This window comes from Zophobas morio, unplaced genomic scaffold (assembly GCF_036711695.1).
Source record: "Zophobas morio isolate AGI-343-1 ecotype UQ-CSIRO unplaced genomic scaffold, CSIRO_AGI_Zmor_V1 ptg000007l, whole genome shotgun sequence".
Lineage (NCBI taxonomy): Eukaryota > Metazoa > Arthropoda > Insecta > Coleoptera > Tenebrionidae > Zophobas > Zophobas morio.
In genome coordinates this window covers 5,451,854-5,477,486 of record NW_026972112.1, presented here as the reverse complement: position 1 = coordinate 5,477,486, position 25,633 = coordinate 5,451,854, and the positions used below count along the sequence as shown (strand labels likewise).

Below are 25,633 nucleotides of genomic sequence, written 5' to 3'. Positions count from 1 at the left end.
CGTTTGATATCTAGTACGCCTTGCATTTTGTTTGTAAATTGGTGCTACTGAACTGACAGTTTCTAAACTTCAATTTGATATTTGACGTGCGCAGTGATGCGTAGGAAGTACCAACTGATTTTAAAAATCCATGGCCTACTAGATATCAAACATTAATATGAAAGCCTTGTAGGTACCATACTACATGATCGAAAAGTCGTTCAGTAAGCCATGAAATTAATTTTTAAAATAATAAAGTTGGCGTTGTTTCTATTTGACGGTTCATTTGATACTTATTTGACCGTAACTGTCAAATGACATTAAAGTGTCGTTTCGATTCCATTTTTGTATACTATCTACATAATTTGTTATTACATTTGACTTCTACTTGCCAATACCAACTTAGAGCACGACGTATTTTTAAATATACTGAGTGAATATTAATGTTTGTCTTTTTTGTCTGGTTGGCAACATATTTTAAATTTTTTGATGTCATCGTCAACAAGTTCGTGAGGGGTGTTCATCTCAAAATTGACAACTGGGAACTTCCATGTTAGCATGGCTACCAATAATTCAAAACTGCCAACACAAAAATTTGCTTCAATCGTGACTATTCATCGGGTATTTGCACTGGAACATTTTCGTTCCCGAGAAAAATGAGTTAACATTCTAGTTTTCTCCGGACTTGAAAGACTAAATTTGTCGCATTTTTGCTGGAGATTTTTACTTCAATTAATGAAAATTCATCCTTGTATTCCTTGTTAAAACCATTTTCATTTTAATAATAACATAGTATAATTAAAATTCTTACAAGGTCATGACCTGCTAAAGCTGTGGACTGTTTTGTAAATACCAGCATGATTTAATAAAATTGGTTTCTTTTATTGACTTTGCAACGACGCACGACAGTTGTGCCAGAATGATACAATATTCTAAATTTTTACCCAATTTAGGTGAATATACTGTACCTTTTGTTTACGGATTTAACCGGTTCAAATATTTACGTGTTTTAGTAATTTTTACGTGGTACTCCTAATCAGAATTCAAATATTATTTTAAATTTATTACCGGCGTCTCAGAAAATTTGTAGATTTAGGTCATTTTTGGGAGATTAAAAAATGTTGATTACTGATAACATAGTTTTTAAAAATTCTCATCCACAATTTAGGTTTTTTGTTGGTCGCATCCCACGTCGAATCGATGAAATTATCTGTAACAATGTAGAACAAAGAATTGATTGTGTGTTCGATTTTAATTAAAAATGTTTACAAATGCCTACAGACTTGAATTATTAGGTATTTGTTGTCATGAACAAGTTGTCTGTTAGCATATTTGTATCCTTTCACGTTGTCAACGACCTGTCAATCAACATTTTTGCATCTCTTTAAATCCCATTGTTTGGTCAAACTGGTCATACTAGATATCCCATATTTTCTGATCATTGTTAGTCACGTTACATAAACTGGGGACTTCTGTCAACCGCAAACAAACCTAATCACATGTTCCGTCTTACCTGCTGACAGAGCTCGCTCTACATATATTTAAACTTTTACGTAAATTTGTGAGCTTTGAAACTCGTCCAACAGCTCGTGCACTTGAACCCCAAAATATCATGTAAACAGTCGAAATGACTAAATTCCCTGTGCGAGTGAATCCCCGTGGGCGTTTACAGTGTCATTCGTTTCATCAAACGACACTCATGCGGCAGAAAAACACACCATTTCATAAAAAATTTATTATCTTTTTTTTGGCAGTTGCGCTTGTACAATACATAAAAATATCTGTGGGGAATTACATAAAGATCTTCTTCATGAGTAGATACATGTGCTGGTCGACTTCGAAGCTGTGCAAGTTGTTGGCGTCACCTTGTAGCCTCATCAGGAGTCCCCCGAAAGACACATAGGCGGCTCTGAAAAAAGAAAACAGTCTATATAGCAAGCATAAAAACTAGGAAAAGTGAGAGTAGCGCCTCCACCATATGTGAGCAATTACCTGCGTTGACGTCATCCGGTCGCCTTAACGATATTCATGAAGGTAGTATGGATAGTGGTCGTGATATAAAAACACAACCAGCTAACCACACTGCCACCGTGTACATCGTTATAAGAGTAGCCATTTGATCTTCCATAAAATTTAGCCATGTAAATGGAGCTCTGGGATTTATTGATCGATAGTGTCCTAGGAATGCGCGAAACACGAGATGACGACATTATAAAGCCGCAAAATAGATAACAGCAGCCAGAACAACATTTTTTAGAGATAATCCAGATAGCCTTTCTCGCAAAACACCAATATATCAAACCGGAAAAAACAAAACAAAAAGTAGCACTTCGGAAGCGGCGGCTCGTCGGGAAGGCGGCGGCGTCTACAAACTGTTAGGGTAAACACTAAATTCCACAAAAAAAGTGGCTGAAGTCGTGTCAAAGATCATTCACACAAATCGAGAAAAAACTAGCCCCGAGGTGAGGCCCTTGTCGAACCCCTGAAACTACATCTAAACAAAGACACGCCTGTTTGCTGCGGAATACGTCACTGGAGTTTCCGAATCTTCCCTTCCCATTCGTCAAATTGTTTTTAAGTTGGCACCATCATTACGGCGTAACCCTCATTTTGGGGCTCACGTCTGAAACTACTACTGCCATCTGGCGTCGAGCCAGAAGGGCCATTCCGACTATTCAAGTGCTATTAGTTAAGTGATGAAAATTGCTCTTAGGGTTCTCTCAATCTAAATATATGTTTTGTCATCTTGCGCAATTTACGCCGTCTAATACCAAAATTATACGGGCGTTTAGAGCCAAAGTACTGCTGCACAAAGTCACCTTCAAGAAGTTCCATAACCCAGATGACTAGACGAACTACATTATTTTGATTTGAAGGTCAGCTATACATAAAGACGCATTCAACGACCCTGTTGCTTCTTGTCTAGGCGTTACATAACGTCTGCAATAGTAATGGTTGTCGAAAAACCAGAAACGGCGACTCGGATGCAATGCACTCTGTGTGGTTTCGGGTTTTGGAAAGGCTTGGTCGAGACAAAGAATTCGGCGGAAAACACGGACACGGATTGGTTTACCTCGGAGAGATTTGGCGAATAATTGTATGCAGATATGTGTGGCAATTTAACAAAATAAAATTAAGGAGGGTCAAACGAATGTTCGCTGTCAGTCACCGGATCTACTTTTTGCAGTAGGTGTGGCGTTTTTTTGGCGACAACAGATCTTCGACGGTTCATGTGCTTTGTTGTTGATCTAGGTGGTGGAAGTTGTGATATCAAACGATTATAACAGTTTAAACAGCTTCAGAAATTAACTTGGTAACTATGCTGGTTTGCATAAATATATTCTAACGGGTAAACTGATATATTATAGCGTGTCTATAAATGACTCTGGTATCAAAATAATTAAAAGAAATTCCACAGCCACCTCTAAATTACTCCTATTTATTGTTATTTTTTTTTTAAACCACACAAACAAAACAAACAACACATAGATGACATAATAGACGAAATTAGGGATTTACATTTTTGCATTCTATAAGCCACTTTTTAGTTGTTTATGAGATTTTTTCGAAGTATTGTGATAATTACTGCTCATGGACCAATTATAAAAATAGTCAATCGATCATTACATCGGTAATTCCGATATCAATATTAATATTAACAAGTTTCCCATAATATGTACCTTTGCAATTCTTCGGTATTTAACTGAATGGATGAATGAATAGGTTGAATTAGACAATGATTCATTTATTAAACTTTTTGACTTCATACGTGGCTAGAAAACTTAAACGTCTTCTGGTACTCTTCGTTTAGAAATTTAAAATACGTAACATCGACGGTCATGAAAATTATAGAAATATTTTCCAAGAAACTGTCTTATATAATTAATGTTATGTTTAGACAGAACTTCGTTTATTTAGCGGCACGTGAAGCTTATGATCATGGATAATGCACTTTAAATGAGAAGTATCATTGACAGAGAAAATTGCTCCATAAAATATCCACAAAAAGTGTTTTCAGGATTTTTTTGATTTTTAAATAACTTTTTCAAAACCAACATTTTTCGATACCCCCAAATTTCGAGATTTTTCATATCAAATCGATCTGTATTTCTAAAATCTTGCCCCAGGACCATAAAAGCGCTATATTTTGGGAACCAGCACGTCCAAATCTATATCCAGAATTTTTTCATAATCTTTTCAAAACCAAAATTTTTCAATTTTCCCATATACGCTGTGAAAATTTCGTTTTCTTGTTTAAGTATTTAGACTCCCAAAAGTTAGTTTCGGCCTCATTTCTTCGATAACTACCATTTTCCAGATCCTCAATTGAAATGTAAGATTTAATTTTTTTTTATTGCATTTCACATAGAATATTTCTAAAATCTTGCCCTGAAATCATGAAAACGCTATATTTTTGGAATCAGCATGTCGAAATCTTTATTCCAGATTTTTTTTGAGGATTTTTAGAGAACTTTTTCAAAACCAAAATTTTTCAATACACCTGAAAATTGCGGAATTTTTCGACCACCTTTCAAATTTAACTTATTTCTTCTAGATATCGATCTCCAGAAGTTATTTTGACAGCCATTGAAAAATGTGTTTTTTGGATTTCTTTTTATTACATATCAAACAATATACCTAAAATTTTGCCCAGGGACCATATTTTTGGAATCAGCATGTCGAAATTTATATGCCTGAATTTTTTATGATTTTTAAATAACTTTTTCGAAATCAAAATTTTTCGAACACCACTGCAAATGTGGCAGTTTTTTGGTTAAAAAAAAATAAATACATAAAATAAAATAAATTCATATCAAATCGAATATTTCTAAAATCTTGCCCAGGACCATAAAAGCGTTATATTTTTGGAATCTACATCCAGATTTTTTGACAACTTTTTCAAAAGCATAATTTTTCAGTTTTCCCATCCAACCTGTGAAAACTTCGGTATTTTCAGTTGTCTTTAAAACTGAACGAAAGACATTTTCTTGTACATTTCTCTATTGAAATTGTAAGTTTTTAATTCTTTTAATTGCATTTCACATAGAATATTTCTAAAATCTTGCCCTGAAATCATTAAAACGTTATATTTTTGGAATCAGCATGTCGAAATCAATATTCCAGATTTTTTTGAGGATTTTTAGAGAACTTTTTCAAAACCAAAATTTTCCAATACACTGAAAATTTTGGAATTTTTCGACCATCTTTCAAATTTAACTGAATACATTTTCTTGTAGATTTATGCCACCAGAAGTTACTTTGAGTCTCATTTCTTCGATAACTATTACCATTTTTCAAAAACAGCCATTGAAAAATGGGTTTTTCGGTTTTTTTTTATTACATATCAAACAATATACCTAAAATTTTGCCCAGCGACCATATTTTTGGAATCAGCAATCAAAATTTATATACCTGATTTTTTTTATGATTGTTAAATAAGTTTTTCTAAATAAATAAAAAAAATAAATTCATATCAAATCGAATATTTCTAAAATCTTGCCCCAGGACCATAGAAGCGTTATATTTTTTGAATCTACATCCAGGTTTTTTGACAACTTTTTCAAACCAAAATTTTTCAGTTTTCCCATCCAAACTGTGAAAACTTCTTTATTTTTCAATTGTCTTCAAAACTTGACGAAAGACATTTTCTTGAACATTTAGACCTCCAAAAGTTACTTTCGGTTTCATTTCTTTGATAATTACCATTTTCCAGATGGTCTATTGAAATGTAGGTAAGTTTAAAATTTTTCTTAATTGAATATCACATAGAATACTTCTAACACCTTGCTCTGAAAACATTAAAACGCTATATTTTTGGAATCAGCATATTGTCGAAATCGATTTTTTTGAGATTTTTACAGAACTTTTTCAAAATCAAAATTTTTCGTACACCTGAAAATTTTGGAATTTTTAAACCATCTTTCAAATTTAACTTATTTCTTGTAGTTTTCAACCTACAGAAGTTATTTTGGGTCTTATTTCTTCGATAACTCCTACCATTTTTCAAAAACAGCCATTGAAAAATGAGTTTTTCAGATTTTCTTTTATTACACATCAAACAATGTACATAAAATCTTGCCCCGGGAACATATTTTTTTAATCAGCATGTCGAAATTTATATACTTGAATTTTTTTATGATTTTTAAATAACTTTTTCAAAATCAAAATTTTTCGATATCCCCTCAAGCATTTTTTCGACCACCACTGAAATGTGGCAGTTTTTGGGATTAAAAAAAAGCATGATCAAATCGAATATTTCTAAAATGTTGCCCCAGGACCATAAAAGCGCTATATTTTTGGAATCACACGTCAAAATCTACATTCAAAATTTTTTCACAAGTTTTTCAAAACCAAAAATTTTCAATTTTCCCTTCCAGCCTGAGAAAATTTCGGTATTTTTCGAACACTTCGGAAACTTAACGAAAGGCATTTTCTTGTACATTTAGACCTCCAAAAGTTACTTTCGGCCTCCTTTCTTCGATAACTACCATTTTGCAGATCGTCTATTGAAATGTGAGTTTTTAGTTTTTTTAAATTCCATTTCACATAAAATTTTTCGAAAATCTTGCCCTGAAATCATTAAAATGCTATATTTTTGGAATCAGCATGTCGAAATCAATATTCCATATTTTTTTTGAAGATTTTTAGAGAACTTTTTCAAAACCAAAATTTTTCAATACACCTGAAAATTTCGGAATTTTTCGACCACTTTTCAAATTTAATTGAAGACATTTTCTTGGAGATTTCGAGCTGTAGAAGTTACTTACTCTGGGTGTCATTTCTTCGATTAATCCTGCCATTGCATTGTTCGATAACATCCATTGAAAAATGACTTTTTTGTTTTTTTAATTACATATTAAACAATGTTCCTAAAATCTTGGCCAGGGATCATATTTTTGAAATCAGCATGTCGAAATTTATTATTCCACATTTTTTTAAATGATTTTTAAACAACTTTTTCAAAACCAACATTTTTCGATACTCCCTTAAGCAAATTTCGGAATTTTTCGACCACCTCTGAAATGTGAGTTTTTTGGAAAAAAATATGTATATCAAATCGAATATTTCTAAAATCTTGCCCCGGGACTATAAAATTACGATATTTTTGGAAACAGCACGTTGAAATCTACATCCAGATTTTCTTGACAACTTTTTCAAAACCAAAATTTTTCAGTTTCCCCCTTCACCCTGTGAAAATTTCGGTATTTTTCGATCACCTTCGAAATTTAACGAAATACATTTTCTTGCACATTTAGACCTTCAAAGTCACTTTCGGCCTCATTTCTTAGACAACTTCCATTTTTCCGAACTGTTTTTTTTTTAATTTCATTTCACACAAAATATATCTAAAATTTTGACTTGAGATCATAGAAATTCTGTACCATTTTTCTAGAATTAGCCAATCAAAAAGGAGTTTTTTGGATTTTTTTTATTACACATCAAAAATATTATTTTGTACACTTCTTAGGAATTTTTTTCAAAATAAAAAATTTTCGGAATTTTTCGTCACATTTGAAACTTAACGAAAGACAATTCCTTGTACATTTCGACCTCCAGAAGATACTTTCGACGATAACTCGCAACATTTATCCAGAATCGCTCACTGAAATATTGGGTGATCCAAAAATGAGTGAAAACCTTCATGTACGTTGTTAAGAAGGCTCTGAACAACTCGAAAAAATAGTTCGTATTCTTAACAACGTGCTATCGAGCTTTTTCGGTATTTTTGGATCAACCTGTATGTGTTTTTGGATTTTTTTTAAATTGCATTTTAAACCGAATATTTCTAAAAACTTGCCCGGGAACCATAAAGCTATATTTATATTTTACATTCTTTTGAGAATTTTTAGAAAACTTTTTCAAACCAAAATTTTTCAATTTTTCTTGTACATTTCGACCTCTAGGAGTTACTTTCGACCTTATTTGTACGCCAACTAATCGCTCATTGAAATGAGATTTTTAAATTTTTTTAAATTACATATCAAATTGAATATGTATTTCTAAAAACTTGTCCTGAGATTATAAAAACGCTATACATATTTTTGTAATCAGCACGTCAAAATCTATGTTTTATATTTCTTTTTTAGGATCTTTAAAAACTTTTTCAAAACACCTTTGAAAATTTCGGAATTTTTCGACAACCTTTCAAATTTAACGAAAGATATTTTCTTGTAGATTTTGACCCGCGGAAGTTATTTTTGGTCTCATTTCTTCCATAATTCTTACCATTTTTCTAGAGCTAGCCATTGATTTTTTTTTAATTACATATCAAACAATATTTCTAAAATCTTGCTCCGAGACGCTGCACTTTTGAGCACGTCGAAATCTATATTCCAGAATTTTGAAGATTTTTTAGGAAACTTTTTCGAAATGAAAAGTTTTCAATTTTTCTTGCAAATTTCGAAATTTTTCATCAGCTTCGAAACTTAACGAAATGCATTTTTCCAAAATCGCTCACTGAAATATCGAGTGATCCAAAAATGTGGGAAAAGCTTGATGGTACGTTGTTAAGAAAGCTCTGAAGAACTCGAAAAACATAATTGAAATTCTTAACAACGTGCCCTCGATCTTTTTCGGTATTTTTGAATCAACCTGTCTCTGTTTTTCGTTTTTTTTTTGATGAATCATTATGTTCAAATTTTTATCCCGGAATTTTTCCACAACTAAAAATTTTCGGTCCCTTTTATGAAAATTTTGGAATTCTTCGACCACCTTCAAAACTTAACCGAAGATATTGTGTTGTACATTTCGACTTCTACAGAAGTTTCTTTCGGTCTTATTCCTTCGATAATTTCTACTATTTCTCCAGAATCCTCTAATGAAATGTGAGTTTTTTTGGACTTTTTAATTGAAATTCAAACAGAAGATTTCTAAAATTTTGCCCCGGGACCATAAAAACTCTATATTTTTTAAATCAGCACGTCTAAATCTATATTCTAGAATTGAACGAAGTGAGAAATATCTTACGAATTTACAGATTCTTAACTCAAAGGTAACGATTGTTAAATAATTTCAAAATATAATCTCGAATTGACAAAAATTTCACAAATATTGCATAGGTACTTTAAGTTATATTTGCCCTTATTTAACTGAATTTAACTTATTATTTTTATGTCCTTCATACTTGAAAAGTATATATATTTATTTAATAATAAATAATTCCGAAATATATGATCTTTTATTGTAATCTGGATAAGTTTTATAATCTTTAAACATTATAAAAAGTTTAATGCTGGTTATGACTTCTTTTAGGACATATGGACGACTTGCAGATGAAACACTTACTGGATGGCGCCACAAGACCGAAGGACTGTCATTTTTGACATCTATTAGGTTAAAATTTTCATAGTTCTACTTACCAATAAATATACTCAAGTTTAAACAATACATACTACGTTCATGAACGGTTTTGGAACAATCTAGACCAAATCAAAAGTCCATTTCAAAGAAATCCTTAATTGTGGCTATTAGTTACATACAGAGCTCAAGACTTCGTTGCCATATAGCAACACCAATCAAACTGCTTATAACCCAGCAACAGTCACAAATTTGCGTTAACGCAACCACTTCAAACTACGTCGTCGGCGTTGTATCAAGGTATTAAAACTACGATAAAAATATTACCACTTAATAATTATTATTTAGTGTAGGTAGAGCTTTTTGTTTCACTGAACATACACCGTTTTTTAACCGTGCTTACAGACGTCACGTTGCCACATAAAAATAGACTTAAATTTTATGACTACATGTCGTCAATCGAACGTTTTGAATGTTATCAGTAATTTTATTAGTGTCAATTAATTTTGTAGTATGCTATGGTCAGTGATGAATAACTAAATGTGACTAAAATTATGTAGGATGGGCATAGATACAGAAAACGTTGTTGCGTCATTCCTCATTAATGGCGTTTTTGTTGGAAAGGAAATTAAGAATTCCACTTTGTGGTGTTTCTTTTGCACATGCTGTTATTGAATTATTTATTATATTAAATCACAGATGTCGAATTTATTTTGTGTTTCACATTATTGTGTCCACGCAACGTGGAAAAATAAGCTCCTATATGTTTTCTTTCTTTCGTAATTTGCTTTCATCAATTGCTGAGTAATAACCAGAGAGCGGACAATAGCAGAAAGCTTCTGTTTGGTTTTCGAGTAGGTGTATTCTTTTTGTCTCACTCTGGTAACCCTGTTCTTATTTGCCAAAACTGTGATTGCCAACAATTATTTTCATTCTCTAAAGCTCTAATTATTTCAGTGTTTGCGGTAAACGAACGCGCAGATTTGTCAACTTTCATAAAAACAGTAAACCTGGGTAACTTTCCGCAGCAACATTTCTTAAAAACTCCAACAAGATAAGGATCTTTACGACCTAGGCTTGGTTAATAAACCATTTATTTACCGTACCGTTGCACAGTTTTAAAACTCCTGGTTATTTATGGATGCACTTACAGGTGCTATAATTTTATTCTAAATTTAAGATGACGTCACTATAAAATACGACAACCTTGACAGCCGCTTCTGCCAAAAGCCAGTTGGGCGATCCGGTGGTTCCGAACAAAATTTTTTGGTATCGATCCAGTGATTTCATCACACGGTTTCGGTAGACGCGTTAAAGATGTAATAAATTATGTATATTTTTTGTATTCCTGGTTCACTCCTAAAAATATTTACGAAAAAACAAAAACAAAAAATATTCTATCATTATGGAGATATGCCAATTCGAAAAAAAAAAGCCAGAAATAAGCTAACGCGTTTTAAATTTGCATTCGTGCACGACTGCACCGATTTATAACTTTTATAAATAGTGTGATAGTGTAAAACCACAAGAGGATGGATTTCAGCCGCCCACCGATGACATAACTGTTATCTAACTTTTGGGAGGAAAATGTCCACTGCGTACTTTTCCGCGATATAAACAGGGTAAACAATGATAACAAAACATCCATAATAAAAGTGTTTATTTCCAATAAAACTACAAAATATGGGGACCGTCAACAATAGCGGCCTAACAAAAGATCGTACTCTTGGAGAAAATTGAAAGCAAAATATCGATTCCGTCAGCTTTCAATTTCTTTCACAGGTCGAGTACGGGCTTTACGAATATCGCACATCTAGTGGCAAGCGCAACAATGGTGATCGGACCAGCCAACTTTGAACACTTTTCGTAAAACTGCTACAACACACCCTTCACCTAAATTTTAGGACAAGCACGCACCTACCTTTCGAAGAAAAAAAATCAGTTGTTGCAGTTTTACTAACTAGTGTTAAAGTTTGTTGACTCGACCGTCCGGAAAACTTTTACTAAATTTGAAAGACAAAGAGAAAGAAGGGGCATTAAGAGAGGAGACGTGTGCACACAGTGGGCTGTCGTACCAGATAGTGCATTTACAGAATTCTTGAAGATGTTGCAGTGTAAACGCGCATCTGGCACGGAGCCCACAGCGTTCCGGAAGTCCGGAAGATGAAGACCGGAAGAAAGGGACTGCAAACGGCCCAGCCACATCCATCGAAAGCACCTAGAACTAACACCACCGTGAGCATTCGCCCCATGGAACGAAGCAGACGCAGTATGGCACGTTCGCGAAAATTTTGGCCGCAGCCGACCTTGGAAATGGGGCTGGTGGGTGGCAAAATTTCGCGAAGATTACACACTGATGATTAACGACTAGTCTGCTCCGGGTTAGTGGAAAGTGGCAAAAATAAGTTACGAAACTGCGCGTCATTTTTAAAATAGGCTTACCAGAAGCTTTTGAGCTCGGTCCAAAAAGCGGTCGCGCGGAGGGAAAGGAAGAAGAGGTTTTCCATGGGGTTTCCACCGGGAGTACACATTCACAGACGGTGTTGTGTGAGCAAGTGGCACAAGCAGACACGACGAAACAGCTGAGAGGAACCGTTCCAACAATACAGCTCATCTGGGTATAGCCCCAAAAATAACATACACCTTTCCTCGTGCATTATGCAAGCCTGTCCATGCCAAAACGAAGTCGCGTTGCATCCACCAATAGAAGAATATACTCTAGGATGCACACGCACGGTCACATTATAATTAGCAAAATATTTGGATCACCAGGACATGGAGTAATTCGAAGTTCAGCACAAACAATGAAGGTCAATTAGGAGAAATGCGGTTCCTTCTCACCTGTTCCCGGACGGGTTTGGCATGCAACAAGCAACACCACACAGCAAAATTCAAAAGTTTCCTTACGACTCGCCCAACTCCAAGGAGGAATCACCACCGTTTTTCGGTAAATAGAGAGAAAATTGGTGTTGGGTATGCTCACAAATTAAATTAGTTGCCATTATATAAGAAGGGAGGTGCGCGTGCGCCAGATGGCAGGAATTGAGCAGGAATTAGAACGGTTTGTTGCGTTTGCCACCAGATGACGCCGGCAGTGCGTTCCTGCTAATTTGCGGCGATAATTGAATTGGAACAGTGGGGTGTCTTGTGCAGGAATCCGATAATGAAATTATGAATAATTGAACGGATCGCCATTGGAACGATATTACTTTTATCCATAATGAAAATGTTGTTTTGAAACGCCGTCGAAAGTTTCCCTTCGACGCTTAATTATGAATTACGCTTTTACGGCTTAATGCTTCAATCAAGGCTGAAATCGCGTGTCGGAAAAATTTGTAAAATAATCTTGAAAGTGTAATTTAGTGGCACACCTGTATGCATTACAAATTAGAGATTAGAGCTCATGAATTACCGGAAAACACACATTTGGACAATCAATTTGTGACCGGTTGGAGAATAAATTATGTTAAGTTTATCTGTACACCCAGTGTTTCCTGTCTTATCCGTTTTGACGAAAGTACTCACACGAAATCGTTTCTAACTATTAATTACACCACTCTGATTTACATTCAACGAAAAACCGACACTATTACCATTTCCGAGAAGACGCCGCGAATTTAACTCAATAATGTGGCAATAACGAGAAAGAATGAGTTCCGCGAAAACCACTTTCTCGTCTTTTTTTTTAAAGTCGGAAAATTCAATTACGTCTCCTCAAACAAATTTAAAGCTCCAATTAAAACGTATGAGGCGTTTTTAATGAAGAGCATTTTCTTGTTCTTTGAAACATCTCGAATTTAATCAATATTAAATTATCGGAAAATTACGGCCGTAAATATGTCGCGCACACTGAATTATTAATGGAGGAAAACTTGATTCATGCAACATGAAATGTCTTCATTGAAATTTTTTTGCACAGCAACTTGACACCGCAGCTATAAATTTTTATGTTAGTCGCTTGTGCTTCAGCAACCGCATATTCCTGTGTTAAAATTTCCAATCACATTTACAGGTTTAAACGAATGCAACTGTTTTTAAAATACTTAAATTGATAGACGTCCCTAATGTATTTTCCACAACACGAACGACGGAGACCATTACAATTTGTTTGGAACAAATTGCAGGATATTAGATTCTGTTTTTGTTGTTATTAATTTCGCTATTATTGATCGTTTTAATTAATTTGTTGAGAACTGACCTAAAACTAAATCATTTAAATTTGCTGCATACTAAGAGATTAATTGGGTATAATTAAAGCGCTTATTCAATTTATAAGTAAATACAGTCTTCAATTAATTAACCTACGGAAATAATTTAACACGCCTGAATGCCCATACAGATCTGTCGGTAATTTGTTTCTAACAGTTTGACTCTGCCAATTTTGTGACCATCATAAAGTTAAACAAGGAAACACTGTTTTGAATGTTTTCACGTTTTTGTATTTATTTTAAATTTCATAAAAATAAAACAAGCAAAATTCATGCATGATGTGGCAACAGTGCAGATTTTTGATAACAACAAATCTAGTAAATGTTGCACATGTCAAGTTAGATTCTGCGATGACGTCATCAATTTTTAGAAGGGAATAAGTTTATAAGTAGTTCACAGTCTTCCCGGTAGTGCGGTGTCGAAGTTTCGCAGATATCTGCTCATAAAATCGCAACAAAAAAACGGAAATGAAAAATTAGCATTTGGTGTTGGAAGATATGAAATACTGCGAAAATATAAATTAAACATATGTTAAAGTGTTTCTATTAAAATACTTTTGTTAGCTACAGTTTGAAAACTAAAAATCAGTATTCTTTTTTCTATTTGGGTAGAAGACACTCTGAAAAGCAAGCACATGTTCAGTTCTATTTTTGTTTTAAATTTCTTTTTACTTCATGAGTGTAAGTCAGTACGTACTGTAATTTCGTGTTTTCTCGACGTTTCGTAAATCCTTGAATGTGAAAAAGTAGTTCTCTCGTTTCGTCTGTCGGTTCTCTGACGGTTTTATTACTCTGAAGCTATTGATTTAACAGTTGTGAAATCTTAAATATGTCAACAATATTATGTTTATGTAGATGGCAAAACGATAATCATAATTTGTCTCACCGTTCTTACCAAAAAATTTCATTTTTCGACCACCTTCGTTCCCCAATGGTTATTTTTGACTTGATTTCGTCCAAAAATTGTAATAGTTTTCCAGAATCGCCAACTGAAGTGTGGGAAATTTTACGATTTAAAAAAAAAATGTCGACACCGAATTTTTCAAATCAGCACGTCGGGATCAAATATTCCAGATTTTTTTGTGGATTTTAAAGACATTTTTTCCAAAAACTCAATTTTTAAATACCTTACGAAATTTTTGATCATTTAGAAAATCGTCGAAAATTGATCGAAATTTGCTAGTGCTTGCCAAATAACCTACCCTCTAATCAGCAAATAAAGGTGCGTGGGCAAAAATAAGACTCATTTTGGCAAATGACCTACCCTTCTAAGAAAAGGTGATAGTCCCGCCCAACCACCCTTTATTTTCTTAGAAGAGTGAGTCATCTGCCAAAATCAGTCTCATTTAAACAAGTACTAGTCCCGCCCACCCACCCTTATTTTCTTAGAGGATATGTCATTTGCAAAAATCAGTCTCATACTTGCCAAGATAAGACTGATTTTTGCAAATGCCATATCTTCAAAGAAAATAAGGGTGGGTGGGCGGGGTAAGTACTTGTCAATATAAGACTGATTTTGGCAGATGACCCACTCTTGTAAGAAAATAAAGGGCGGGGGGGTGGGGGGCTAGTACTTGCTAAGATAAGACCGATTTTGGCAGATAACTTATTCTTTATTTTCTTAAAAGAGTAAGTCGTCATTGGCCAAAATCAGTCTTATCGTAGCGAGTACTACTAAATTTTCCAGTTTTTCGATTTTTCATTTTGCGAATTGTTCAATTTCTCGCTTTTTAAATTTTCAATTTTTTGAGCTGTCTTTCAATTTTTGCTTTCTCTGGGCAATTGAAAAAAACTTTCAATTTTTTATTTTTACAATTTTGGCAGTTTTCCGATTTCTCATTTATCCAATTTTTCAGTTTGTCATTTTTTGATTTTTAAGTTTTTTTATTTTTAGCAAGTCCTAGCCCCCCGCCCACCCACCCTTGTTTTTCTTAGAAGAGTGAGTCATCAGCCAAAATCAGTTGTCTTGACAAGTACTAGCCCCGCCCGTCCACCCTTATTTTCTTAGAGGATATGTCATTTACAAATCAATCTCATACTTGCCAAGATAAGATTGATTTTTGCAAATGACATATCCTCAATGAAAATAAGGGTGGGTGGGCGGGGCTAGTACTTGTCAAGATAAGACTGATTTTGGCAGATGACCCACTCATCTAAGAAAATAAAGGGTGGGTGGGCGGGGGGCTAATACTTGCTAAGATAAGACTGATTTTGGCAGATGACCTATTCTTAGAAGAGTAGGCCATTGGCCAAAATCAGTGTTATCGTAGCGAGTACACTACTAAATTTTCCAGTTTTTCGATTTTTCAAATTTCGAATTGTTCAATTTCCCAGGCAGTTCTCCGATTTCTTAATTATTTGATTTTCAAAAATATTGAGAAAATAGATGTTTAATTTTTTAAATTTTCGATTTTTGATTTTTTGTCACCGAGCTTTTGGAAGGGAGTAAAAAGTAATTTTGATCAGCGATTGCCATGATTACCGTAGCGTTAAACCAACTGAAAATTTTGTTTCTAATTTTCAATTGTTGGATTTTTCAAAATTTCGGTTCGAATAAATTTGTTCTTTTAGTTAAAAAATCGGAAAATGACAAATCGTGAAAAGGAAAAATTTTAACTTGAGAACTTGAAAAATCAAAAGATTGGAATTAAAAACTGCAAAATTGTGAAACAAATTATCAAATGAAATATTCAAAATTTGAAAAATCTAAAAACTAACAAAAAAAAAAAAAATGAAAATTGGAATTTCAAATTCAATTGTACAATTTTCCGATTTCTCATTTATCCAATTTTTCAATTTGTGGTTTTTTGATTTTTAAGTTTTTTATTTTTAGCAAGTACTAGCCCCCCGCCCACTTTCCCCTATGTTCTTAGAGGATGTTATTTGCCAAAATCAGTCTCGCTAGTACCTTATCTTAGAAGAGTAGTTCATTTGTCAAAATAAGTTTTATTTTGGCAAATACTAGCCTGGCCCACCCGCCTTTTATTTTCTTAGAAGGTAGGTTATTTGGGCAAGGACTACCATAGTGTAAAATTTCATTTTTGAAAAAGTTGTCTAGAAATTCTGAAAAAATTCAGAGATATATATATCCCCACGTGCTGATTCCAAAAATATAGCATGTTTATAGTAACGGAGCATATTTTCGGAAAATTCGGTGTGAAACTCGATTTTTTGAAATTTTTGAAAATTCCGATATTTCAATGGACGATTCTGGAAACACGGTTTAAGTTATCGAAGATATGAAGCCAGAAGTGACTTCTGCGGCCCAAAATGTACGTGGAAGTATTTAGTTAAATTTCGAAAATCGTCGAGAATGGGTCGAAATTTTCATAAGGGATACCTAATACGAATACATAATGCTAAATTTTCCAATATTCTTCCAAGGGGAAATTTTTGATCATTTTTCAAACAACTTCGAAAGTTAGCCAAAGACATTTTTTTGTAGATATCGACCACCAGAAGTTATTTTGGGCCCCATTTCTTCGAAAATTATTACTTACCATTTTTCCAGAATTGAAAATTAAAAAAATTGACTTTTAAACCAAACACAAATTTTGATTTTTTGTAAACATCTGGATGTCTAGGGAAACACTCAACACAGATTCATAAATCAGAAGTGCAGGAGTATGTTATATAAAATCAAAATAACATTTATTAGGCAGAATTGTAAAATGACGTCACCATTTTTGGGGATGGGGGCAGAAACGAATAAATTTTTACTAGCGATTTACTACGTTTGCAAGATTCCAGAGTAGTGGGTTTTGCAATTTCAAAATAAAATTGTTGTAAATTGTAAAATCGAGATATCTAGGATACAACTTGAAACTGATTCATAAATAACAAATAACAATCTAAGGTAAAACTTAACATGTATGTTATTTAAACAAAATTAAATTACTTTTACTACTGCAAATTTTGGAGACTACGAGACTATGGAACGTCGGGAAAATATGAAATAGCTGGTCGTCCGAAGGACTCGATTGCAATACTTCCTTAGCTTAACTCGGGAAGTAAAAACCTCTTAGAATAAACAATACTGAAGCAGTTAATTCTATGATTGTCTTGGTGAAAATGATCGATAAATTTGCAATAACTGCACATAAAATTTCATTGTTAAGTGTTTTATGCGGATAATACCGTAAATAGTCATTAAACTATATAATGCGAAATTGGCACTTAAATGGCACTTCATTTTGTTGCTATGCACTTTATACAAAATCTAATGTGCAATTCACCATTAAAGTACAATGTCAGACGTCAAACCAAAGCATGTTTTACTAGTACCCACATTTATGGCAAATTTTTATTTTACGTCCACAATAAAGTCTCTTGTTGCTCCACATTTTTTTTTATAAATTTAAAACCGTTGTTTTTTTTTCAAATCAGAAAATAAATGCGTGTTCTTCAAATTCTGTAAAAGGGGCCTCATGACCAGTGAATCCGGCCCTGGCGGCATGGTATGCACTTCACGTTTCCTCAGCTTGTACAAACACACACATGGTTCTTATCTGCTCGTATCTACAAAAACCGTAAATAAATCCAACAACAAATGAATTTATCTTTTATTATCTAATTGCTTGCAAGTCACTTTTTTGTACGTCATTTGCATTAAAGTTACATAAATACATACCAAGCAGCTGTAATTATAAACGATTAAAAAAATAATTATATAATAAAACTACATTTTAAATCATAAAGTTGCGATAATTATCATAATTATGAACTTCCAGACACAATAATCCAAAATTCGTTGAATTAAACAACAAACACAAGCACGTGAATCCTGTGGAAATTTCACAAACAGATAACTTTTATTGAGATAATTTTGCAAGTCGTGCTAAAATATAGTCCTTTGTCGCAAATTTATCGAGCAAATCCATCAAAAGTTACGTCAAAATTAACATTTCTTTTGACTAACCAGGGTTAAAAAATAAACTTTTCGATCAATCATCGGATACCTCTCATATGTTTATTTTTAACTGACTACTTTGGTGTTCTAGATCGCCGACACTACTACCAACTTACGTAAATTGAATCCCCTATATGCACTTAAGTCAAAGCTGGCAACAGTTTCGCATCCTCTCTCAAGGCTTTCTTTGAGAACCAACGCCGCTGTATCCTGTACTAAATTTTATCTAAGTGCATAATTAATACCAACACGGATAATAGCAGAGATAAATTGGCGATGAAAACATCACTTAATTTGAGCCATATCCTGTATCACGTTCTTTTTATAAGAGCCGATAAAAGGCAGCGGTCTAAATTCGCCATAAAAGACGAAATGTCGTTCCGAGACGAAAATGTTCCTCTAATCGATTCTCGATTGGCTCGAGGGTAATTTTAGACTATTCACTGTAATATGAATAGAAGGAATTGATCAAAGACCGCTTCGGGTTTCCTGTCTACCCAATTATTAAAGTTGTTACATTTTCGATCGACGTCAGAGATGTCTCTGTGATAGCATCGATAATGATGTGGTTATTGTGGCCGATATCGGATGACTGTTCTAAAGTTAACAAATGTATTGATGTGTCTGGTTAAAGATACACTCTTCGAACAAGTGTGACGGATACATGTGCACACGTTTTGTGCGGTCTTTTAGTTTGGGTAATAAAACGTAGTGTTACGGGCTTAGAAAAAAATTGCTAGTACTTAATCCAATAAAGATCTGTGATTAGATTGGCATTTGCTATCGTATTTTCAGACTTCTGTGGTTTTGTTATGTACGCTGGAATTTGGTAGACGTAACAGGGACAACATTCAAAGAATTAAAGCATACTCGCGCTATTTAAAAAATTGAATTAAAGTAGCCTGTTAACTCACAGCCTACTCCGAACCTTCCGTTTTTTGGGGTTGCACTTAATATATTTATCATGTATGTACTGATTTTTTTTGACGCAGTCTGATAGAAATCATTTAGGGCTACAAGTTAAATTATTTATACACAGGGTGTTTGGGTTCAATTTACACACTTTTTAAACGTAACATCCTACACATTTTTACAGTTTTATACGCCTATTAAAAAAATGAGTCAAATTAATATATACACAAAAAGTTTTTGATTAACAATTTTAAGTAAAATATGTCCTATAATGCGATAACCAACCAAAAAATGCTTTTCGAAAAACTGAAAAACTGGAAAATCGAAATATCGAGAAATCGAACAATCAACAGTTCAAAAAATCGAAAAATCTAAAATTTACATATTCGAGAAATGTAAAATGAAAAATATCCAGAATTATCGAAGAACTAAAAAATCTAATAATCTTAAAAAATAGAAAAATTAAAACATTGAAAAACTGAAGAATCGAAACATCAAAAAATCGGAAAAACGAAGCATCAAAAAATCGAAAAATTGAAGAATCGAAACAATGAAAAATCAAGAAAACAAGAAATTCCGAAACAGAAATGACGGAAAATTGGGAAATCTAAAATCTGAAAAATCGAAACATCCGAAGATTGAGAAAACGAAGTTTAAATATAAAATAAAATGAGAAATTTTGAATTGGAAAAAAATTGAAAAATCAAAATTTTTAAAAATCGAAAAATCTAAAATTTGAACTATTGAAAAATTGAAATCTCGAGACATTGGAAAACAAATATCGAGAAATCGAAACGTCAACAGACCGAGAAATCAAAAAACTGAGAAATCAAAATTTTAAAATCAAAAAAGGCGATAAATTGAAACATCATAAATTCGAAAAATCGAGAAATTGGACGATCGAAAGATCCAAACAGAAATCGAAAAATTGAAAAACTGAAAAACTAAAACCGAGAAGAATTAATTAATATTTAAAAATTCGCAAAATTGAAGAATTAAAATATCGAAGAACTGAAAAATCTAGAAATAAAAAATCGAAAGTTTTAAAAATTGAAGAATAATGGAGAAATCAAAAAGTAAACAATTTGGAAATCGAAAAGTCGAAATATGAGAAACTGAAAAATTGAAAATTCAAAACTTAAAAATTTGAAAAATTGAGAATTATGGAAGAATTGAAAAATCTAAAAATTGGGAAATCTAAAAATCTTCAAAAAATATGAAAATTAAAGCATTGAAACGCTGAAGAATCGAATCATCAAAAAATCGGGAAAGCGAAGCATTAAAACTTCGAAAAACTGAAAATTTGAAAATCGAAAAATCCAAAATTGAAAAATTCCAAAACAGGAATGGCAAAAACTGGGAAACCGAAAAACTGAAAAATTGAAACATCCGAAGATTGAGAAATTGGAAAGCCGAAAGTCGCAAAACTAAGAAGTCGAAATAATCCAAAATGGAAAAACCGAAAAGTCCAGAAATTGTCGAAAGATTCAAACAGAAATCTCAATAAATAGAGAAATCGAAAAACTGAAAAAAAATTCAAAATCTAGATCGCGAAAAATTGAGAAATCGAAAAGTCTAAAATTTTAACTTTTGAAAAATTAAAATATCGAAAAATTGAAGAATCAAGAAATTGAAAAACAAATATCGAGAAATCGAACTATCAAAAGATCGAGAAATCTAAAAACTGTGAAATCAAAATTTTAAAATTGAAAAATCAAAAATCCGAAAAATCGAGAAATCGAAAGATCCAAACGGAAATCGAAAAATTGAAAAATAAAAATTTTGAAGAACTAAAAAATCGAAAATGTTTTAAATTGAAGAATCGAGAAATTAATAATTGAGAAATCAAAAAGCAAACAATCGAGGAATCGAAAAATCGAAAAGTCGAAAAATAAAGAATTGCAAAACTGAAATATCGAAACATTGGAAAATCTAGAGAACTGGGAAAATCAAAAAATCAAAAAGTCGTGACGTCAAAAAATCAAGAAATTGAAAAGTCGAAAAGTTGGAAATCGAAAAATTGAGAAGTCGAGAATTTAAAAAATCGAAAAATTTAGGACTGGAAAAATGTAAAACCAAAACATTGACGAGAAATCGAGAAATGGAGAATCAAAAAATCGAAAAGTTGATTAAATAAAAAAATCGATTAACTGGGAAATCGAAAATTGAGAAACGTCAAATTTGAAAAATTGTCAAAAACTGAAAAATTGAAACATCGAAAAATTTAAAAACTCGAAAAATGATAATCGAAACATGACGAGGAATCGAAAAATCGAAAAATGAAAGAATTGTAAAACTGAAATTGGAACATTGGAAAATCGAAAACTGGGAAAACAAACAAATCGAAAAGTCGTAACGTCCAAAAATCAAGAAATCGAAAAATCGAAGTCAAAAAATCGAAAAATTGGAAATCCAAACACTCGAAAAATGGAAAAATTAAAGATTCGAAAAAATGAAAAACCAAAATATTGACGACAAATCAAAAAACAGAAAATTCGAAAAAACAAAAAAATCAGTTAATTGAGAAATCGAAAATTTTGAAAAAGTCAAAATTTGAAAAACTGGGAAATCAAAATCCCGAAAAGTCGAACAAATAAAAAGATCCATTAATTGAGAAATCCAAGATTTAGAAACGTCAAAAATTGAAAAACTGAAACATCAAAAAATTTTAAAATCGAAAAATTGAGAAATTGGATAATCAGAAACCCGAAAAATTGGAAAACCAAAAATCGGAAAAATTGGAAAATCAAAAACCCGACAGACTCGAAAAAATAAAAAACCGAAACATTGACGAGTAATCGAGAAATGGGAAAATCAAAAACTCGAAAAATAAAAAATCGATTAATTGAGAAATCGAAAATTCAGACACGTGAAAAATTGAAACATCGAAAAATTTAAAAATTGAAAAATTAAAGACTGAAAAAATTGAAAAGTCGAATAAATAAAAAAATCGATTAATTGAGAAATCGGGAAATCGAAAATTTAAAAAATCTAAATATCCAAACAGGAATCGAAAAATTGAAAGACAGAAAAATCTAAAACCGGGAAGAATTAAATGAAAATATTTAAAAATTCGAAAAATTGAAAAATAGAAATATCGAAATACTGAAATACATATCTAGAAATTGAAAAATCGCAAATTTTAAAAATTGTAGAATCGAGAAATTAAAAATGGAGAAATCGAAAAATTGAAAATATCAGAAATCTAGAAATTGAAAAATCAAAAACCTAAAAAATCAAAAAATGAAAGAATTGCAAAACTGAAATCTCGAAACAGTGGAAAATTGAGAACTGGGAAAATAAAAAAATCGAAAAGTCGCGACGTCAAAAAATTAAGAAATCGCGAAGTTGAAAAGTTGAAAAATCGAAGTCAAAAAATCTAAAAATTGGAAAACCAGAACCCCGAAAAATCGAAAAAATTAAAGACTGGAAAAAATAAAAAACGAAACATTGACGGGAAATCGATAAACGGGAAAATAAAACAATTGAAAAGTCGAAAAAAAAATCGATTAATTGAGACATCGAAAATTTAAAAAATCGAAAAAATGAAAAATTGAAAGATTGAACAGAAATCGAGAAATGGGAACATAAAAGAATCGAAAAGTCGAAAAAAAAAACCGATTAATTGAGAAATCGAAAATATGGAAAATCAAAAACCTGAAAAATCGAAAAATTAAAGACTCGAAAAAATGGAAAACCGAAACATTGACTAGAAATCGAGAAATGGGAAATGAAAAAATCCAAAAGTCGAACAAATAAAAAAAAACGATTAATTGAGAAATCGAAAATTTAGAAAAGTCAAAAACTGAAACAATTGAAACATCGAAAAATTTAAAAATCGAAAAATTGAGAAATAGAGAAATCGAAAATTTAATGAATTGAAAAAATGGAAAATCACTCGAAAAACCAAAGACGATGAATTCAGGAATTGAGAAAGCGAAAATTTAGAAACGTAAAAATTTTAAAAATCGAAAAATTAAACAATTGAAAAGATAAAAAAATCGAAGTGATACAAAAAAAGTTGATTAATTGAGAAATCGAAAATTTAGAAACGTCAAAAAGTGAAAAATTGAAACATCGAAAAATTAAGAAACAGAGAAATCGAAAGTTTAAAAATAATCGAAAATATGGAAAATAAAAAACCCCAAAAATCGAAAAATTGGAAAATAAAAAAATCTAAAAGTCAAATAAATAACAAAAAATCGATGAATTGAGGAATTGAGAAATCGAAAATTTAGAAAGGTCAAAAATTGAAACATCGAAAAATTGGAAAACCAAAAACCTGAAAAATCGAAAAATTAAAGAATTGAACAACTGCAATATCCAAATATTGAAAAGTTGTGAAATCGAAGAATGAGAAAATCAAAAGATCAATCAAAAAATTTTGAAATCGAAAAATCCAAAATTTAGAAACTTAAAAATTTAACAATTGAAAAATTAAAGAATCGGGAAACTGCAAAATCCTAACACTGAAATACGAAAAACTGAAAAATCGAAAAATTGAAAAATAAAAAACTGAAATTCCAAAACTGGAATATCGAAAAACTGACAAATAGAAAGTTTAAAAATCGAGAAATCAAAAATTCGAAAAAGTGTTATGTCTACATTTTGATTTTTTCCAAAAATCTCCATGTTTACGTTAAAAATTCAACACGGATTCATAAATCACAAGTTCAGGACTACGTTACTTTTAACATTTAAAGAACATTTATTCGACAAAATTGTATGACCATCAAATACTGGGTGAGGCATGAACGAATAAATTTTTATTAACGATTTATCACAAAAATCTGGATGCCTGGGGTCAAAAGTGAAGACGGATTCATAAACCACAAATAGAGGAGTACCATATTTTAGAAAATTTAGTAACATTTACTAGTGTAAAATTTGAAGATGAAGACGACAATCAATCCGGTAATTTCGGAGATTATCTGTCGAATAGAAATCCGGACAGACGGACGGACGGAAACGGGAACTATATTATCGCACTCCAGGTGTCATGAAACGTCGAGAAAACATGCAAGTAGTCAATCGTCCGATGTACTCGATTACAATACTTCATTAGCTTACGATCGGGAAGTAAAAGATGATCGGATGACGTAGTAAAAAACAGTTTTTAGGCGTATTGAAATTTTAACATCAGTATTGTTCAAATTTAGCTACTTATTATAAAATTTGTTTCATGATCTATTTTTTGTGAAATCCCCATTAGATATTAGTCCGAGCACAAAAAGCGACGTTTTTTCGTGCTTTCACCTTCCGCCACCAGATGCCGCTCGCTCCGCCAACCACATTAAAACCCCCCATAAAAACCATCTTTGGCATTTCGGCCGAAAGTGAAACCCCGTCCCAGTCCTCTCTCTGAAATTTTCTTTTTATAGCCTCGCCGTCAGCCCACTTCCACGAATTTTTTTTATTAATATTCCATCCAGCAGCTTAACATGCTCATTCTAATGGCAATAATAGTCAATTAACGACGAACGTGATGGTCGCTACGTGCGTCGCTTCGTCAAACATTCAAATCCCCTTTCTTCTACATCTGTGTTGCGCCGTTAGTGGTGAGAAGAAACTGAGATACCACCAGCTGTGTTCACTACTCGAGCACAGAGTGAACACAGAGTGGTCCCCAGCACCTCCTCATCTTGCCCCATTTCTTCCGCGTCTTGGACGAACCTCAATGGAATCGCATCCATCATTGTGTCGTTTTTTCCGGAACTCGGTTAAGTCGTCTTCATCAGTTTTGCTTCCAGTCGAAAGAGCGCCGTTTATGCAAATTAATAAAGCGCTCTTGGAATATGAGCGAAACGGCCGGGTTGCTTGAAAAAATATAGGAGCGGCATCCTTCATAATAAATTCTATCGATATTTAAAAGTTCAGTGGCCAATTTGGAAGTTTTTGTGTGCGTTGGTGAAGGTCGATGTATTTGTTTTATAATAATAGTTTTGTTGTTTGGCAGTGCGCGTGTCGACAGACCTCGGAAAAATTAGACAATGTTCGTGTTACTTGAAGTGAAAATATATTACGAAACGTGGTAATGATTTTTCGATTTAATGAAACGGCCTCGGGGAAAGCGTTTAAACGATGTTAACATCTTAAAATTAACTTAATGATGGAGGTACTTATGTGGAAGAATGGGTGTAATAAATGTTAAACGCTATTCATACCCTGCTAATTAGCCATATATCAAAAATGGAGGCAGCTGTTACTCCTATTCAACGAGTACTTGCTAACGGAATTGACGGCTATTTTTAAAATGTAAAATTTAAAAATAAAGGTCATCAAAATAACACACTCGAAACTCTTCTACAAGCGACAGAAAATTATTTGA

At 32.6% G+C, this 25,633-nt stretch overlaps 1 protein-coding gene across 2 annotated transcripts in view; it reads right to left on the bottom strand.

The window, feature by feature from the left end:
• Positions 1–1,699: 1,699 nt before the first annotated feature.
• The window catches only part of LOC135124344 (DNA-directed RNA polymerases I, II, and III subunit RPABC3), a 161,476-nt gene continuing 137,542 nt past the window's right edge, over positions 1,700–25,633 (bottom strand). For both annotated transcript variants that reach the window (XM_064049344.1, XM_064049346.1), the window contains exon 4: positions 1,700–1,888. In XM_064049344.1, coding sequence (XP_063905414.1) covers positions 1,771–1,888 — 118 coding nt within the window. In that variant the 3' untranslated portion in view covers positions 1,700–1,770. The remainder of the gene's footprint in view (positions 1,889–25,633) is intronic.